At 38.6% G+C, this 20,325-nt stretch overlaps 1 protein-coding gene and 1 long non-coding RNA gene across 6 annotated transcripts in view; one reads left to right on the forward strand and one right to left on the reverse strand.

Annotated features, from left to right (window-relative positions):
• LOC142829863 (uncharacterized) overlaps window positions 1-5,788 on the forward strand; it is a 32,228-nt gene extending 26,440 nt beyond the window's left edge. The window contains exons 2-4 of the long non-coding RNA XR_012904737.1: window positions 4,075-4,188; window positions 4,620-4,723; window positions 5,651-5,788. This is a non-coding gene — a long non-coding RNA (uncharacterized LOC142829863). The remainder of the gene's footprint in view (window positions 1-4,074; window positions 4,189-4,619; window positions 4,724-5,650) is intronic.
• The window catches only part of AUH (AU RNA binding methylglutaconyl-CoA hydratase), a 214,421-nt gene that overhangs the window by 115,919 nt on the left and 78,177 nt on the right, over window positions 1-20,325 (reverse strand). For 4 of the 5 annotated variants that reach the window (XM_075931897.2, XM_075931894.2, XM_075931895.2 and 1 more), the window contains 2 exons: window positions 4,897-4,989; window positions 3,862-3,918 (listed from right to left, as the gene is read on the reverse strand). In XM_075931897.2, coding sequence (XP_075788012.2) covers window positions 3,862-3,918; window positions 4,897-4,989 — 150 coding nt within the window. The remainder of the gene's footprint in view (window positions 1-3,861; window positions 3,919-4,896; window positions 4,990-20,325) is intronic. The other variant, XM_075931898.2, reaches the window with a different exon arrangement.

Raw genomic sequence — 20,325 nt, forward strand, 5'->3', positions numbered from 1 at the left:
GACTATTCAATATTATTTTTGTTTGTTCAACTTACTTTTTGTAGGTATCTTTAATTTCCTAATTTTTAAAAATAAAAACTAACCAGAAACACAGAAATCCCACTGTGTGTCATAATACATTTTAGTCATCAGAGAACTTAGAACCTTTAGACCAGGGGTGAGGAACCTTTTTTGAGTTGTGTGACACACGCAAGTCAGAAGCAAAAATCCTCACAGATGTGGGCCTCAACTAATAAACAGAAAAAAGAGAAACACTTCCCTCATTCATGCAACTCAGGGCACCAGGCATCCCCTTGCACTTCAGCCCCTTGGAGGTTAGGGGTGGGGGACAACACGGTCCAGGGCTTCCTTCTAGGGCCAGATTAACCCTTCTGGGGAACCAGGGCTTCTAGATTTTGAGGGACCCTCATAGACTCCGGGGTGGGGCCAAAAATGAGGGGTTCCGTATATGGGAGAGGGCTTCTGGGAAGTGAGCTGGGGGTGCAGGTACAGGGTCTGGGTGGTGGGCTTCAGGACTGGAGTCTGAGCAGGAGATAGAGTGCAGGAGTGGGCTGGTTGTGCAGGGTCTGGGTGGGAGGAAAGGTGCAGGAGCTGTGGGATCTGGGAAGGAATGAGGTGCAAGAGGGAGCAGGGGAAGCTCTGCTCTCTCTGTTGCCCTGCACTGGCAGACATCACCCCCTGTTACTCTATGGGCCAGGATTCCTAGCTAATGGGAGCAACGGGGTGGAGCATGCAAGCAAGCACAGAGGACAGAGCTTCTCTGCACTACAGATCCCAGTGCAGAGCCTTTCCTCCCCATGCCAGGCAGTGCCTGAAGGCCTGATCCAGCTGGAGGCCTGCCTTGATTCAGTCCACGAAGCTCGGGCTTCCCTCCCACCCCTGGACAGCAGGGAGACAGCTTTCTGCTTTCTCTTAATGACTGTTTGAGATGCTTACTCTTCCAGCTTGGTCTGGAACTCTTCTATTAAGTCACATTCTGATCACAAGTAAGAGTCAAGAACATATGGGCTCTGTCTAGACTGGCAAGTTTTTCCGCAAAATCATCTGATTTTGCAGAAAAACTTGCCAGCTGTCTACACTAGCCGCTTGAATTTCTGGAAAAGCACTGACGATCTCATGTAAGATCGTCAGTGATTTTCCGGAAATACTATGCTGCTCCCGTTTTGGCAAAAGTCTTTTTCCGAAAGACTTTTGCGCAAAAGGGCCAGTGTAAACTGCACAGTAGTGTTTTCCGCAAAAAAGCCCCGATCGCGAAAATGGCTATCAGGGCTTTTTTGCGGAAAACCATGTCTAGATTGGCCACAGACGCTTTTCCGCAAAAAGTGCTTTTGCGGAAAAGAATCCTGCCATTCTAGACGTGCTTTTCCGAAAATGCTTTTAACGGAAAACTTTTCCGTTAAAAGCATTTTTGGAAAATCATGCCAGTGTAGACATAGCCATGAAGTATGCTAAGTCACTCTATAGCAGTGGTGCAAGTACAGTGTGGTTATCACTAGGAATTGTGAGAAATCAGAGAATGTTCAATGAGGGTGGAATCTTTGTAGATTTTAACTGGTAAAATAAAAGCATAAAATAAAATAAAGAGCATGCACAAACTACAATTTTTCAAATGCTTATAACTTGGACAGATTATAGATAGAATCTAGGTCTCCATTGCAGATACATGTGTGACAGAAAAGCATTAGAGCTGTTCAAATAAAAGGTCACTAGAATGTAACATATCCAAAACAACATGTATTCTTCTAGGCTTGTTCTTGAAATGACTGAACATCAACCAGCCGCTGCATATATTATCTTTGGTTTTCTGCCTCTAGGACTCGGGATGTAAGCAACTAGTCGACTGTCCGAAAAGCATATGCTTATCAGATAGTCGACTCGACAAGTCGCTCCCCGCCCCCACCTTGCTACCTCTATCAGATAGAGGCAGCAAGGAGGGAGCAGGAGCCGGTGCCGGGGGGAGTCAGCTGAAAAGCTGGTTCTCTCTAGCACCGTCGCCATGAGTAGGGAGGGCAGGGGCGCAATGGGGAACTGCCAGCACTTCTGCCTTTGAAATGTAGAAAGAGCATGGGACCAGCTGGGGATTGCTTGAGTCTCCCACTGGCCCAGCGGTGCTTCCGCTTTTGAAATGTAGCAAGAGCTGGAAGGGCTCTTGCTATATTTCAAAGGCGGAGGTGCCCTTATTAACTAATCGAATAGTTGATGCAAATTGCATCGACTATTCGATTAGTTGATTACTCTAAATTTAATATCCTTATCTAGGTTGCCATCACCTTATCACCACCCTTTGGTAGCTCTCAAAGAATAGAATACAAGTCATTGATAGCACCACCTTCTACTCCCACTAGAATCTATTGGCAAGGCAATATCTCATGATCAGCATCAACACAGGCAACTGACAGATCTAAAAATATATGTATGAATATCTCATTCACCTATGGTAAGAGGGGGATCAATCATCAGGATAAACCAGTGCTATATGCATGCTCTTAAAAAAAAAAAAAAAAGGCTGAACTTAAATTGAGAATAATCTAGGTGATCCGAAACACCCAATTAAGATATTGAGAGATGTCTCATTACATCGTCTTCAGAAATCTTAACCAGTAATGGAAATTCTGAAATGGCAAAAAGCATTCAGACTGCCAAATCCAGGTTTTTGCCACGAGGTTAAACCAATGCTTCCTTAAGGACAGATGACACCCTGCTCTCCCTGATACAGGCAATGATAATTTCCATTAGCAACAAACCTAGTATTTCCCCCAACAGTCTTCACCGGCCAGAATGAACATTACTCCAAAACCAAGGCACACAATTCTCAAAACACTTCTAGCATCAGCCAAAGCCCAAGCAAAAAAGTTTTGTTTTCTCAAGATATTGTTCTTCCCTCACAAAGGCAAATAGCTTGGTTCAAATCAAAGTGATTTTATCTGAAAAACAAAAATAGATGCCCTTCACAGTAGAAGGGACTCAAATCAAACATTGTTATCCTTTTTTTTTTCTTTTCAACCACACTAATACTGAGTAGGGTCAATTGTCCTTCCAAGTTAGATGAGGGTGTTAAAAAAAATAAAACAGTAGTCTCTGTCATCTGAAGATACCCACCAGGATTCTGAATAAGATAGAGTGATATATGTACATCACACTTCCACAGTCATCATTTTCATATAACTGAGCAAAAAAGCACTACAAACATTGAATTAGTGTCCTAAAGGAGCTGACAGTACACAGTGTTGGATCACCAAATTCTACTATTATAATAGTTATTAATTAATGGTTTTGCACATGCTCCAACCAAATACCACTGGACTCCCGAAAAGACATTAATCCCATTTACACAATCATTCAGTATCAGGTGATTTAAGGCAGACAGCCATTAAAAAAACCCTACATAACTAATTTCCTTAAAGACATCAGAAAAAAAATTATAATTTTCAGAGGGAAACATGGTTTAAAACAGGGATATAAATTAGGCTTGCCAGAATGCTTACCGATTAAGCAACTAGACACCCAGCTGCATGAGGCTGAAATAGTCCTGGCTGCATGGGGCCAGCCAGCTGGACTCTCACTGCATTGGGTGAGCAGGCTGGACCTTGCAGTGACCTGGGCAAGCAAGCAGGATCCCAGCGGGACCTGAGCAACCTGGGCAGGACAACCCGCCAATGATTAACCAATTAAATAGTCTAATTTAACCAGTTAACTATTTAACCAGTATTTACATCCCTAGTTAACATAGTTTTAAACACTTAACAAAAATATACAAAGTTAAACACAAAATGTATAACCATCAATGCAAAATCACCAACACCAAGACCACTGGATAGCAGTGGGCTTATCTTCAGTATTATACAAGACACAAATTCATACCTGCACCTGGAATGATTGCCAGCTTTGTTTCAACTAGACCCATTTTAGCAGAAGAGGCTTGAAAAGAAGCATAAAATGTAATGATTTTACATAATTTATACTAAATAATACTTTGAAAAAGTTTATACAAAAGATTCTTTATAACAATCTGTTAATTTATTAAACTTGTCTTACAAACAACAAACCATCACTTTAAAAATCATTTGCCTATAGAAATACAGAAAGACACCAAATTGATCTGCATTTATTAAAAGAACCAAGAAGCTATTCCTGTCAAGATAGGCTCTGTACCTCATCAATTTTCACACAGGAGGATTGCTGATGCAAGTAAGTTATTTAGATCCAATAATGCAGAGAATTATTTGTAGATTTTAAAACACTAAAAGTAAGTGGCAATACTATTATTTAACAACTTGAAATGGTGAGGAAGTCTGTTTCTGATGATTATGAATTCTTTAGTTGGCTGACTACTCCCTCAGGGTCAAACAGCTTAATATACTATGAGTATGCTGGCAACTGCTCAAGAGCAAGTTTCCATTTACTTTCCAACAAATGGTTTTACGGTTCTGACAGCTGGATAGATCAAGGCTCCTCTTTTCATGTGCTGTTGTCACTTTTATTTTATAAGAGCTTAATTGCTTGTTTAATAATACACTCACAAACTACTCTGGCCTATTTCCTGCAACCTGCTTGTATCGTAACAAATTTTGATGACAAGCGCATTTTAATTATAAAAAAATTCTCAATCTCTGCCCTAGCCTTCTGGGATCGCCGCTAATGATAAAGTGAAGACTGCTAACGATGAAGTGAAGTTCATAAGAATAAATTAAAACAGGCAACAAAAATGCTCTAGCTATCAACAGTAAGTGGTCTGAAATTAAACATCAGCAATTATTTCAGTCAAGTTTTTGCTAAATCACATAGAAATAATTGAGCATATATAATGTCATATAAGGACTGTTGCCAAGACAAGGATTAGTCAAGACTTCTGTAAGGCTAATAATCTCCTGTTCATTTAATAGGATTCAGTCTTACCTGCTACTCTTATGTCACAGGCTAACGCCAGTTCTAGGCCACCACCTAATGCAGTACCATCTATCGCAGCAATTGTTGGTACTGGAAGATTAGCTGGAAAAAAAAGCATCAATTAATCCCAGCTCACAATGAACATTTGGGAGTTATTCCTGTATAATCTTTTGTTCAATTTACAATCATATGAAGGGAAAACAGCATCATTTTCTTTAGTGACTATTCTGATCTTAAAAATCAATAGTTCAGAATGATTGTTCAGTGAAAACATTGACACTCCCATCTTTCTGCAACCAAATTGTGCTGCAAATCTTTCCCTTCAGCAGCTGCTCAGTTCTGTCCTTAATTTTGATTGTAAGATCTAAAGGCACAGTCCATGGCATTACGGAAATAACAAAACATTTAAAATTCCAGTACATGTAGAATTGTCAGAATGCAGTTGAAACATATGTGTAACTAGTAGCAACAGTAACCTGGTTAGAGCTGGCAGCTCCATGCATCTAAGCATTGGCAGGTATGGTGTCACACATCATCGGGGACCTTTCCCAATGTACTTGACCATGTGGGGGCAGCTACTAAACAGTAGCGTGACATGCAGGAAAATTCCCAGTCTGGCAGGTTTATGGACACCAGGGAACTGTTAAACCATCATATTTTTGTATACATTTTTAGAATAGTCTTATATATAAAACTGTGATAAAAATATAAACATCCATCCTCATCCTTATTGATTTTATGTTCTTTCCTTTCATTTTCACAGTGTACTAAATGAAGACTAGAGAACCCAATTCCAGAGTTTCTTACTTTCTTCAACGTGTGGATCAAAACTTAAAGTTAGTTGAGAAGACAAACTTCTGACCAGCTCCCTTCCTATTCATGAACACATAATAGGCCTTTGGAAAATACAGAAACTGGTTACAGATAAAAAAAAGTATTAGGAAATTAATTCATTTCAGTAAAATTAGCAAAAAGAAAAGAAAAAAAAGAAGGAAAGCCTGCACAATGTGGATAGCCAGTTGTCTGAAGACCAACAGTAAATGGTCCATAGATAATTCTAGAACAGGAAATGAAGTCTCAAGAGTGGGAAAAAATCATAAAATCAACTTGTTTTTAAGAATTACAGCTACAGTTCCTAACAAGGAGCTCTTAAAATTCAAAACTCAGAAATACAAAGCTGTTTGATTTTCTTTACTGTGTTAGCCTGCTATGCCATCACTTCATAATGTGTTTAATTTGAAAGAGGCCATTGCAAACTAGCAGTTCACAGTGTGACACTTGATAGTCTTTGAATTCTCCACAGCTGCCCTGTGCTAATGTTCGACATGCACATATCAAAAGAACAATCGAATTATCCATTTTAACATCCTTTCCCACAACAGAAAAAAATAAATGTAAAAATTTAATTATTTTGGATAAAAATATTTTAATCCAGAGTAGTAAAAATTAACATCAAGGGTAGAGCCTATTGGAATATTCATAGATCGTTCCTGTTTATCTTCGCTTTTGAAATACTGTGTGCATAAAACAGTCCAGTTCAAAGCAAATTCTGATCAAACATTTGAAGATCAAGTCCTGCAGATTCAGTTGATTTGGATGCACTCAAAATTGAAGAATGCTAAATTGAGCAGACAGACATGTCAGTTTCAACAGTGATTTTACATGGCAAGACTCAGTTACCAAATGGTGAGTGACAGACAAAATCTATTTAAAGCCTTTTCCAGCAGCTTGATTGCTTTATTCCAGAACATTCCACAATTTTTAGTTCCTCTCTGAAATGGTTTTGACACACTGTAAATAAAGGCACACCACATTAAGGCATGTTTTGCATATCCTAGTCAGCAGCTGGGCAATAGGAATAGATTTCAAATGTGATTAGTATTTATCAATGCAGAATCACAAGCCGCAAGGTGCAAGTCTACAGAAGGAATTAAAAATATGGTTGGGTGGGCAGATCAATGAATAATTTAACAGAAAAATAGGGAGTGCAAAATACAGATGAGATAGGTAATCTATGCTAGTGTAGAGATGAAAGTTGTCTTTAGGGGGAGAAGTGGTGAAAATAAATAAAGGTCTAGGTAATAAGGTAAGGGATTAAAATGTATACAAAACAAAGGGTTGTGTTAAAGTATAGGAGAACATCCAAATAAGGAATCAAAGGCAGAATAAGCCAGGTTGCACATCAAATGCACTATGAGTCACAAAGCAACAAAAGGCCAAAACTTCAGTCATCTGAGAGAAACAATAATTCACCAGAAATACAATTCCATTAGAATTTCTAAATTAAAACTTGATAGGAAAGGTATTTCACTGCATTCATTCTTTATTACTGGCAAAGGTGCAGCATTAAAGAACTCAGATACGCCAGTGATGGATAGAGTTTTAAAACCCAGGTAGGCAGATCACATAAGAACGTAAAACAAAGGAATGGCCATACTGGGTCAGACCAAAGGACCATCTAGCACAGTATCCTGTCTTCCAACAGTGGCCAATGTCAGGTGTCCCAGAGGGAGTGAACAGAACAGGTGATCATCACGTGATTCCTCTCCTGTCTTCCATTTCCAGCCTTTCAAAAACAGAGGCTAGGGACACCATTCCTACCCATCCTGGCTAATAGCCACTGATGGACCTAACCTCTATGAATTTACCTAGCTCTTTTTTGGGCCCTGATAAAGTCCTAGTCTTCATAACATTCTGTGGCAAGGAGTTCCATAGATTGACTGTGTGTTGTATAAAGAAAAACTTCCTTTAGTTTATTTTAAACCTGATATCTATTAACTTCATTTGGTGTCCCTGAGCTCTAAGGTTATGGGAACAAGTAAGTAGCTTTTCTCTATTCACTTTTTCCACACCAGTCATGATTTTATAGTCCTCTATCATGTGCCCCCTTAGTCATCACACAGTTAATGAGAAAATTTCAAAAGCTGTGTCCAGAATTTATGATTCATAACGCTGCATACTGCTATAAAACAGTGTTTCTCAATCTATTGTTATAAAGTACCCCTTTTTAAAAAAAAATTATAAATACCCCCTTTAAAAAAAAGTACCCCCAGTACTTACAGTTTTCAGACACACACTTTTTTTTCTACCATTGCAAACACATTTGTTTAAATAACTTAATCATAGCCAGGCAGGCGATGACATTTTTGGGTGTAAAGAGTACAAAAATAATAAAGCGCTGTAAAACTTAAAACAAAAATCCAGTTTTCTCCAAATTTCAGTTGTGTTGACCTACCCCCAAACTCCTCTCGAGTACTCCTAGGGTACTCATACCACTGATTGAGAAACACTGCTATAAAACACTGGCATGTACACCAAAGTGCACTACGGAACTTCTAGTACACAGTGGCAGGGTCACACAGCCATTAATATGTGGCAAGCCAATGAACTGTAGATTTACCCCTTGGCTTTCTACCCTCAAAGCATCTACATAGACAAGCCCTAACTGTCTGCCTGATTGAAGGTGGGTAATAGGAGTCCTATATAAGCAGTAACTGCAGGAGAGTCCTACTAAAGTTGGCATCTAGTCTAGAAGCTCCGACTTAAGAGTAGTGTCTTGTACATGTGTGCCACCAGTTTTCCTTTGCAGTGTTGATGTGTATGAGGGTAGACATATATGTATGATCATGTAAAAGGGCAATTTATGAAGTCCACTCATCTTCAGAATGCTGGAAGCTGTTCCAGGTGAATTTCAGAAACTTTTGAAGAATTTAAGCTTTCACTTATGACCAAGATTTTCTAAATTAATTAGTGATTTTGATACCTGCATTTATGAATGCTCATCTTCAGGCACCCACTGAGGCTTGATTTTCTGTAAATGCTGAGCTCCCACCTCCCAGAAAATTCACTAGGATTGACTATGCCAGCTAACCATTTTTAAATGTGCTGTCTATAATAGGTGCTAATTGGTGTTTAAATATGGTAATTAAAAATGCTACCTACAAAACAAACACATTTCCTAATCTAGGCAGGGTCATCATTTTTCAGGTATTTCACACTTTGGTTCAAAGACTTTAGGCCATATATACACAAGCACATACATCAGCAAAATTTTGGTTCTCAGGGATGTGAAAAATCACAGCTTCAAGCGACATAAATTTTGCCAGCATGAACAGTCATGAGCACACCATTTGTTGAGCTAGTTTTATTATGTTGACGGAAGAGCTCTCCTGTCTTTCCCCATTGGCATAACATGGCTACACGAGCGCTCTTATAGGGGCATAGCTGTATCCATACAGCTATGCCACTATAAGCTTGTAAGTGTAGACATGGCCTTAATTCTCATGTTAGCATGTGTCAAGTAAATGTTTTCAGGAGTTGATAATAAAGTCTCTATAGCTTTATATACACCAGAAAATTGTACTGATTCAACTGAAAGCTGGTCCACACATAGTGAAAATTAAACAAACACTATATTAATTTACAAACAGAAATATCATTGGTGCAAGCACCTTGTGCAGTCAGTTACATTAGTATAAAGGGAGTTATATCAATATGATTTATTTCTGTAAATTTACTGAAGTGTGTAATAAAAAAAAAAGATATGTGTAGACAAGTCCAACAGAGAAACTAGTGTAATTTAACTGGTGCAGCCTCTTCGTGTAGACATTCTTAAAACCAAACTAAGTTATCTCAGAGATACGGTATACATTTCTGAGGACTGTAGTCAAACACAGCTCTGATCTTTGTTTTGTGAGGCGTGACAAATACATGCTGCAGTAATCATTGCTTCTTGATAGAGTTTATATTGCTAATAGCCTTGCAAAAAAATTACAAACTCAATAAAACTTGCTGAAAATGCATATGCAGATCAGAAAGAACTGGGTATTCTGAATATAGATTCCCACATATTTCAATTATTCAAATACAAACTGGAGTAATAATGGTGAAAATCACTGAATATATGTGGCATGGCAATGCACAACAATTTCCCTACACAGTCTGTTGAGCAACTAACAATATCAGACACTATTTCTGACTTTATAGTGGCAATTAAATCAAGTATGACAAATAATAACAGCACTCAGAAAGCCTAGCTGTTTCTACAGCTACTAACAACATTTCATTTTAAATGCTTCTGAGACTATATTAAACAGCAATTACCAACAGTTGGAAGAAAACAGTTTAAAATAGTGTGGAGTTAGTTTTTCTTTAAAACGCAACAAAAAATTGCGTTATCTGTTGTCTGGAAAAAAAATCAATGGCTATGTTTAAGTTAATCAGACTAATACAGAAGGTATCACTCTAAGTTCATCATTACAGCATCTGGTTCAGAAAGATGGGCGGAATAATAATATAACAAATCTCATGAAAAAATATTGTCCTGGCTCTAAAATTGCAAATGTTCTGGCTCTGTTTCTGAAAATGAGTGGCTGAGATACTATAAGTAAATTACTTCAGTACTGGTGACAGCATAACTAGGCACTAATCTGAAGAATGGAGCGTGGATCAGAATAGGGAAAAATACTTTTCCAGTATACTGTTTAACTAGTCTTAGAAGAATGAGGAGGATATAATCCTACTAATTCTGCACCTACTCTTCTGATCATGTGAAGAATCTTTTATATATTGTACAAAGTAAAAAGAAATGAAGGAATGCTGCAGCTGGAATGCATTTGTAGCTTGCTTTCTATCTTGCATAATGGATTTTGAACTATGTAAAGACACAAGGGTCATCTGATTAAAAATGGGTTGCATCTGTCAGTGATCTATGCAGTACTGGAGAGCCAAGCACTATAGATTGATAGATAGATATATAAAGTACTGCAATTCATTATGAGGCTAAAGATATAAGGAAAACTACATTCATATGTCAGAGGCACAAGTCAAGATGGGAGATATTTCTAATATTACCATAATCAAAAGACATCTCCCTCTCTAATATTTCTCCCAGTTTATTTATTAAGGAGGCCTGAGGAACAACGGTGTTTTCTAGATAACTAAATGATTGGTCACCTGCACAAAAGATGATTAAGTAGTCATGCATCACAGTAAATTATACAAAGTGATGTCTTATCATTGGAAGAATGAGAAGAGAAAAATTACAATAGAGAGTAAAAATGTGAAATTACTTTCTTCAAACGTTAATTTATTAATAACGTTAAAAGCTATGTTAATCAATATACTATTTATTTCATACTGAAGTCTGCTTGTAAGCCCTTAAAAATTGCAACTGCAGGCTCATTTCTGTAATAGTTGCAATGAAGAAAGATAGGTAGAAGAGGCTGCTTCTTTAGTGTTCCTTTACTATTTCAACTTCTGTAAATCTTATGGTTGCAATTAGCAACATATTTTCAATAGGCAATAGATTTACATACACTAGACTGGTGATGATTTAAAACCAAATATTAATGTGAAATTGCTATAACCTGGACTTTTAATATAATTTAGTCTGTCTAAATATTCATATTCTACCATTTAAAAATTACTTGCATAAAAAAGCTTCTCTTTAAGTGCATAGATTTTATGAACATTTTTGAGTAACACCTCAATAAGGATTACCTTACACTGAGGTTTTAGCTTAATAAAATATAAGGACATACAATTAATCTATTTTATTGAGTAGCAAACACCAATAGTTAAAAACTTAAATGATCCTTATGTTAAGAGCATTTTAATCAGAAATATGTCTTAAGACAGAATTTTAACCATTAATTAATTTTCTTCATTCTCAAAAATGTTTAAAATACCAAATTTTAACACATTACTTTTTCAGATTAAAACACTGCAAATATTCAGGTTTTGTCTGAAATAATTAGATTTTGTGGTTACACAATGGTTCTTTAAAAACGAAAGGTACATTTATAATCTAAAAAAGGCTTAACAATACCATATAACTTCACAGAAAGGATAACAGTTATGCTAGAGTCTCATTCCTGGAGAGTAAAAAAAAAAAAATCAAGGGAGATCTCAAAATAAAAATTAGACTAGAACTGATTGTAGACTAGAGCTGCAACTAGTACAATAACAAGGCTATTGCCAACTGTATGAACGGAAAACAAGTTTGTGATTTTCCTGCTATCATACATAGCATAAACAAAAAAGGAGGACGAATCTACCTTTTACAAGTCCAAAAGCAAACATGACATTCAAGTTTCTGGAGTTAGTTTGCATGAGAATCCATTCCCTGGCTAACTAAAAATAAAGGACAAACTGAGATAAAGAAGAACTTTTCAGAATAGTTTCTTCTTCCCTTAGCTTGAAAACAAGATTGGGAATGAAAGTCTGAAAAAGATTCCCTCCTGGAAATCCAATCAAAAGTCAGAATGCTCTTAAAATTCTATAGAGACACAATGTAGCTACTTTGCAGAAGTCTGTGATGCAAACATCTGGGAAGTTGATCCATAGTAGCAGCCTTGCTACAAATCCAGCAAACCTACTTTCAAGTTAGCTAAGCCAGGAAAAGTGTGACCAGATATCCATTTAACAAAGTCCGCTTTGTGCAGCAAAAACGACACTTAAAGAAACAAAAACTTGGAAAAAAAAAGAGAAAAAATCTTTATACTAAGGGCTTAGTCTAGTGGTCCCCAACACTGTGCCCACAGGCGCCATGGCGCCTGCCGGGGTATTTATGTGCACCTACCGAATGATCTGGTCCAGCCCTGCCCCAGGAGCATGATGCATGGGTGGTGCCGGCCCTGGGCACGTGGCGCATGGGCGGCGCCAGCCCCGGGCGCACGGCACATGCGCGGAACCTTTCCCTTGTAAAATCTGGCACAGAGCAACTAAAAAGTGAAGCTTACTCAGATTCTGAGCTGCAATCATTGCAATCAGGAAAAGGACTTTCTGCAGCAAAAACTGAAACTCATAAGAATTTTAAAAATTTGCTTTTACCAGTTTTTATCAGGACCTAAAAGACAAAGGGCTCCTGTTCTCAAAATTTCAGAAGTGTCAAGCTATTCAAGAACCTGACTATATGGGCTAAAGCAGTGTTTCACAAAGTGGTCCGCGAAACCACTTTGAGAAACCTGCTAACTGGACACATAGGTGTGTTTACTTACCGGCACCACAGCCACAGAGCCTCACGGCTTCCATTGGCTTCAGTTTGCCATCTCCAGCCAAGGCTACTACTTCCTGCAGCTCCCCTTGGTTGTAAACGATGAACCAGAACCAATAGGAGCTGCGAGGTTCCATGGCTGAGGCACCGGTAAATAAACACATCAGAGCAATCAGTTAGCAGGTTTCTTGGACCACTTTGGGCTAAAGAAATGCTGGTCAACCTTCATTTAACTTAGAAGGGATACTGCTATTTTAAGTTAGACCAAGAGGCAAATGAAAGTTGGTCAAACCATTTTTGTGCATGGCAAATAAAGGTGATCATTTGTGCCTGACTTCATCACTATAAATCTTTTTTTGTGGGAGCAGAGAATCTTTCCAGTAGGTGGCTTCAAAGATGTCGGAGACACCTTACCAATGGATCTCTATATTGTCAGGAACCAAACTGCCAGGTAAAGAGCTCTCAACTTGAGAAGGACAAAGGTGCCCTGGTTTTTAGTAATGACCTGAGACCAGGCTCTCAACTTGGTGCAATCTGCTTTGACCACACTCAGAGTTGGTAACCTCACCCATTTGAGCATCAGAAGTCATTGAGTCCTCATCTCTACAAAGCTGTGCTGTGCCAGTAGAAAGGTATTCAGGGTATCCTTTCTCAAAGGATAAAGGAAATGTCACTTGCTGATGCACACTTTTCTTATTACTAGGAGCAGATTATTGCCAATATCTTGTTTGTGAGTTGAGAAGAGATCTACCTTTGGTGTCTCCCCAAATGAAAGAACATGTGGTCTCCTAATCTCCAATCTACAAACCAAGTTATATCAAGTTAGTTTGCCTGTGATTGGGTTTTCTACCCTCTTAAATGTGCAGTAATCAGGAATATCCTGATATAGAAGATACAACCCAGTACATTTGTTTCTATAAAATACTGTAGCCCAGATCTGCCTGATCCAGGATAGGGATGTTAAATTTTGAGTAACTGACTAATCAAATAGTCAATGCAATTTGCATTGACTATTCGATTATTCTATAAGGTGCCTCCGCCTTTGAAGTGTAGCGACAGCCTTAGGATTGTTGTTACACTTCAAAGGCGAAAGCACTGTGAAGTGCACGGGGCCAGCATCAGGCTCCTCACAGCATTTCAAAGTGGCAGTGCCACATAGAGACCGGGATCAGCTGGGGACTCCCCTGCTGACCCCAGGCTCCTTATGGCGCTGCCACTTTGAAATGCTGCACGGAGCCCAGCATCAGGCTCCTCATGGCATTTCAAAGTAGCAGCACCCTGTGGAGCCTGATGACGGGCTCCCCGCAGCATTTCAAAGTGGCAGTGCTATATGGAGACTCCCCCACTGATCCCAGGTGAAGACTCCCCCACTGGCCCCAGGCTCCATTCAGCGCTGCCACTTTGAAACGCCATGGGAGCCCAGCATCAGGCTCCACACAACATTTCAAAGCAGCAGCACTGCATGGAGCCCGAGGTCAGCAGGGAAGTCCCCAGCTGACCCTGAGCTCCACGCAGCGCTATCGCTTTGAAACGCCATATGCAGCATGGGGACACCCCAGCTGGCCCCAGGCTGCATGCTATGTTTCAAAGCAGCAACGTTGCATGGAGCCCGGGGTCTGGCCCCAGGCTCCATGTGGTGCTGACACTTTGAAGTATACCCTGTTCTCCCCCGCCCAACTTGCTGCCTCTTTAGGCAGCAAGTGGGAGGAAGTGACTAGTTGACTTGACTATCCGATAAGCATTTGCTTATCAAACAGTCGACTAGTCATTCACATCTCTAATTCAGGGCCACTAGATAACTGAAGGTCATCAGTGCAAGCAGAACATTTTGAACTAGTGACTCTTCTTAAAGAAAAACTTAAACATCAAGTAGTTGTGCCCATGAAAGCTCATGATACCATACACATTTTGTTAGTCTTTAAAGTGCTACTAGACTATTGGATGGTTTTTAAGTTTTTCCTTTTACAGACTAACTCGGCTACCCCTCTGAATCTTCCTAAAGAGACCATGTCTCCAGAAATGAAGATTTCCCAATCCATATATATAGTAACATAAGGAAATTCTACTTTTATCTCTCTGCTGATGTAGCAATTCGGAATTAAGCTGAAACTGCTTCAGGGTTGTGTAAAGTATGAAAGTTGGTTTGTGTGTCTTAGCTGTAAAATCCTTTCCTGTGTATGAATGAAAAAGTGTCATGAGGCAACTCAACTTCTGGTGCCCCCAAGACAAGCTAACCAGAAAAAAACCAGGGCCACAAAAACCAGACCAATAAGATAAGACCTAGATGAAGCCAGTGAGGTCAACAGCAAAGAATAGATGGTATAAGTAGACAAATAAAAGTAACTTCAAGCAGAATATGCAAAAATGTATTAATTTAGGTTACTGAGATTTATGCATGAGTTTTTTAATTAGAGGCTTTGCTAGATAGGTACATAGATAACTAAGCAAACAATGTGTGCAAAGTTACAGAACAGGTGCTAAAAAATAGCTGGTTGACAGCAGAAGAGTGGAGAAGACAGGGGTAAGAACATAGAGCCCAGATACTTGAGAAGAATTGCCGTAACTCCAGGAGAGCTTACTTGTTCAATTGTCTTTCTTGCCTTATTTGTTCTTGCATGTTTATGTAATTCATAGGCATTAACCATACTGCCTTAAAATGAACAAAAATAAAAGCTAAAAAACTGCTTATGCCTAAATTGAAGGGGATCTCATTTGCCATTCAACAGATATGAAGCTATTTATTGCTAAGGTACAATACGAGAGTCAAAATATTTCACTGCTCTTTTTTGAGCAGAATTATTTCCCTTATGAAAATTTGTACTATTTTTAATATCTTTCACCATTAAAAACAGACACATACCTGGGGAGTTTTAACATCACGCTGTTTGCACTTGACATGTTTAGAAAGAGTTAGCATTGTTTGGATACATCTACATTGCAGTTGACCCTTGTCAGTTGACTCAGACTTGCAGGGCTGTTTCATTAAAGTTTGCACTTCCAGTCTCAGACTGAAGCCTGGACTCTAGGAACCTGTGACAGGACACAGGTTAACCATGGAGTTTTTATTGCAATGTATAGTCAGTAAATAAGCCTAAGGGATCCCATTAATTTTTTTAAATGGAGGGAGAAGAGATATATATGTCCATAAGTCCTTTTTACTACCCATTATTGTACTCTGAATCACTAGTATCTTATCTATCTTCATTTTTCCTATATTGTTACCTATGAAAACCACGTCCATGGACTAGCATTCAGATAGACTGATACATCAAGAGTCAAGAGCAGTAAATATTTTTATTGCTAAGCAACTCAGTTTACAAAAGATGCAGCAGAGCAAGAGCATTGAGATAAGCTATATCAAGCCAAAACAACTCAAAGGGTGAGTCTCCAAGACTGACTGGAGAATACCCAGACGAATACCCAGAAACGATATACTTCAAGATAGGCCCAAGAAAACCAACAACAGAACACCACTTGTCATCACCTATAGCCCCCAACTTAAATCCCTCCAACGCATTATCAATAACCTACAACCTATACTGGAACAGGATACTACATTCCGAGAGGCTCTGGGGATCAGACCTATAGTCTCCTATAGACAACCACCTAACCTCAGGAAGATTCTTACCAACAACCACATTAATACCAACCCCTGAAATTTTTCCCTTGCAACAAACCCCATTGCCAACTTTGTCCACATATTTACTCTGGTGACACCATCACCGGACCTAACCATGTCAGTTATATGATCAAGAACACATATTCCTGTTAATCCAGAAATATAATTTATGTCATCATGTGCCAACAGTGTCCTTCTGCTATGTATATTGGACAGACTTCTCAGACACTTCATCAAATAATTAATGCCCACAAATCACACATCCCACAAGGAAAAACCAGTTGCTTTTCATTTCAACCTACCTAGACATAGTCTTAACAACCTTAATACAGGCATCTTACTTCAAAAAGACTTTATCACCAGATTACAGAGGGAAACTTCAGAACTTTCATTCATGCTTAAATGGGCATGACAATTTATAAATGGGCCATAACAAAGATGCTAATTATCTTACCCATTACAAGGATAGCTTCCCCCACTTAACACCCCTGATTAGCCATTCATTGACTTAAATAGCCATTCCCTCCCTCCCTCCCTCTCCCTCACCCCACCTTCTGTACTAAATCTGATTTGTCAGTTTAATAATGTGTTCACTTTTTTCATTATATTCCTTTGGTATATATGGTCATGCCAATTCTCTTCCAGAATATGACCTAAGGAAGTGGGTTTGGCCCACAAAAGCTCATCACCTATTAAACCATCTTGTTAGTCTTTAAAGTGCTACATAGTCTGATCTTGCTAAAACAAAAGGAAAAACTAACACAGCTACCTCTCTATTACTGAAGAAACTTCAGTTACTGATATATATATCAAAATAGAACCTAAGTTAGTCAGATCATCTGCATGCTGTGCAGTAGGAAAAACTAGCATCTACATTTGTAAATACTTAAATAGTCTAGCAGCACCTTAAAAACTAACTAAACAAGTTATCGTGAGCTTTCGTGGATGAATGGAGTATTAAAAGTCCAGTTCCAAAATTAAAAGAGGATGGGGGGGAGGGAGATAGTGAATTAGTGTGTTCACATTACAAGAAGCTGATAGAGAAGATGGAATTGTTCTTAAGTACCCATTGTTTGGTTGGTTAAGTCATTAGATGTCGAAGGTAGTGTGCTAGCCAGGTAATATCTTTAATCATACCTTTCTGATGGCTCCCAAACTTGTAAATGAAGTTAAGGTCCAACACTAACCTGTGTATTTAACGTGTGGAATTTGTATTCACGACTTGCCTTGTACGTAGTAACAAACATAAATGTTTCAACTTCTTGATTCACCAGATGACGACAGAAAAGATAATTCAAATATATCTCAAAAAACAGGTACTTACTATGAGAATTTGAGGGCATTCCCTCTTAATTCTATCATATGCATATCTTAGGCTAACACCTTGGCCTTATGATCCAATCTAGATCAGTGTATGTTGTAGCTCAAAATCAAAAATGTCCCTTAAATACCTAAATAACCTTTTCAAAGAGGGCTCTGTCAGAAGTCTCACTATTTAAAAAAGCCAAAGAAAGGCTAATTCTGCAAGATGTTAAAAATCTTACATTTAAAAATAAGCTCTTCCCAAAAACACAAAGAACTCTGTGAATCTAAAAGTGTTCCTATGAAAATAACTTTCAAAGGGTAAGAGCACTTGCACAGTTTTTATTTTCTCTGTAAATAGTAGAGAGAGGCCTTGATGTTGATAAAGGCGGCAGGTACTGTACTTTGTTTTAACTGAGAAAATATCAAACTATTACCCAGTTAGGTTTCTCCTCTCTACATCAGAAGCTACTAGTGAAAGAGGATGTCCTCAAGATAGTGTTTTCCTGCTCTTCCACAAAATTCCCATCATCAATGGAATGAATACAGATTATTTTTATTAGCAGCTTTTTAATGTTACAAATGAGTGTTTTCTATACCAGCGTAGAAACATTCATATATAGAAAAATCAAGGAATTGATTAAACTAAGATGGATGTTTAAAGATCCCCTACCTACAAATACTGAATATGTACTTCCTGATTTCTTTACATCTTTTTGTACTAGGTACAAATGTTTACTTTTCTGTTACAGTCTACACAAACCCAATGTGCATCTATATTTACTAACCCTGGCCTCTGATTCCTAGCTTCCAATTTTTTCCTTATCTCCATGCCTGACTCATACTCAGACAACCTAGCATGACAGCGCACATCCTGGTCAAGAGAAATGAGGTTCCTCAACTGTGCAATACTAGGAACACATATCCCTATTCTAGCACCATCTAGTCTTCCCATGAATACATAAAACAAAAGAGATACTTTTCCATGATTATGCAAGTGCTAGTGGATCAGACACACTTCATTTACATCAGCATGGGCTAGTCAGGGACATAGATGCTGGAATTAGAGGTGCTGGGGGAGCAGCAGTATCTCCTGGCTTGAAGTGGTTCTCATCATATGAGGATTTACAGTTTGGTTCCACTGCTCTCAGTACCCCCACTATACAAATTTTTCCAGCACCCCTGGTCAGCGAAGATGCATGCAGCTTGTATATTTCAGAACATGAACTTTTTCCAAAAGATGCAAGCAGAAATATTCTTTTCTGACTGGCACATTCTTATTGATATTGAAATGTCAATGGATTTTGGGGAGCTGAGCCCTACACTTGCCCCCTTGTTCATGAAACTGTATACTTGCCACCTCACTAAAACGAAGATTCAACTACCAGCTAAGCAAGTACGAGATGACCACTGAATATGCTTTTAGTAGATTAAAAGCTCGTTGGCAGAGTTTAGAGATTAGGCTGGATCCCAGAAAGGCAAATGTTCCTATCATTACTGATGTATGTTGTGTACTATATAATGCTGGTGACGTAAAGGAGGAAAGACTATGGCAGGAAAGATGAAGGGTAAGACAGACTTGCTATCTGCTGAATTTGAATACCTACACATAAAAGCTATTGGAAGAGAGAACTGTGAGGGTAAATATGGCCAAGGGAGGCCTTAAAAAAAATGTTAGCAGAAATCATTATTGTGCTAGGTTTTTGAACTTCTGTGTTTTCATGTGCGTAGAGTTTAAATATGGGTGAGTTACTGACTCCCATTGAGGATTTTGTAGCGTAGCATTCATGCTTGCTACAAACCAATAAATATACTATGGGTTCCATAAAACAAAACTTTGTTTCCTATTTATTTGCACACAATAAAGTGTAAATAAACACTTTAAAATATTTTAGTATCACCATAAGAGGGTAACCCATACTTACAAAAACAAGTAAACAAACATGCATGCTTACATATTAAAATATATAACAAAGTTTTGTTCATGATAAAAACAATTAGTGCACTGTACTAGCAGGCTCATGCTTCAGTGTAGGTATAATCAAGATTCTCCTTGTTTTCCCTTGATATGGAGGATAGAAGTAAGAGTTCTTACCACACTGCTACCTGTAATGCTTGGGGGGCACTAGCAGTAACCGTGAGTTTTCCATGGGTTGGAAAGTCTGCTGTGCATGGGGTATTCAGCTCACAAATATTCTGCAACATCTCTGTTTCTTGAGCCATAATGTCCTGTGTTCACTTCCCATGCACCTTTCTGTTCTTCTCCCTCTCCTCCGGAAAATGCTCTCTCCGCACTCCTCCATTATAGCATTACATTTACAATCACAATAGAAAGGTAAGTCTCTAAACACCCTTTCTTTATTTCCATAAGCTCTTTAATAAAAAAAAATATTAGCTTTGAAGCTCCTCATTACATAATGGCTTGGCAATTCAAGCATGGACTATTTGGGACAAGGCAAGATTGGGGACTCTTGCATGAGAGATTTAGATGCCGAGCATCTCTGAGTAGGTGTATAGGGAA

This window comes from Pelodiscus sinensis, chromosome 6 (assembly GCF_052426305.1).
Source record: "Pelodiscus sinensis isolate ZL-2025 chromosome 6, ASM5242630v1, whole genome shotgun sequence".
Classification (NCBI taxonomy): Eukaryota; Metazoa; Chordata; order Testudines; family Trionychidae; genus Pelodiscus; species Pelodiscus sinensis.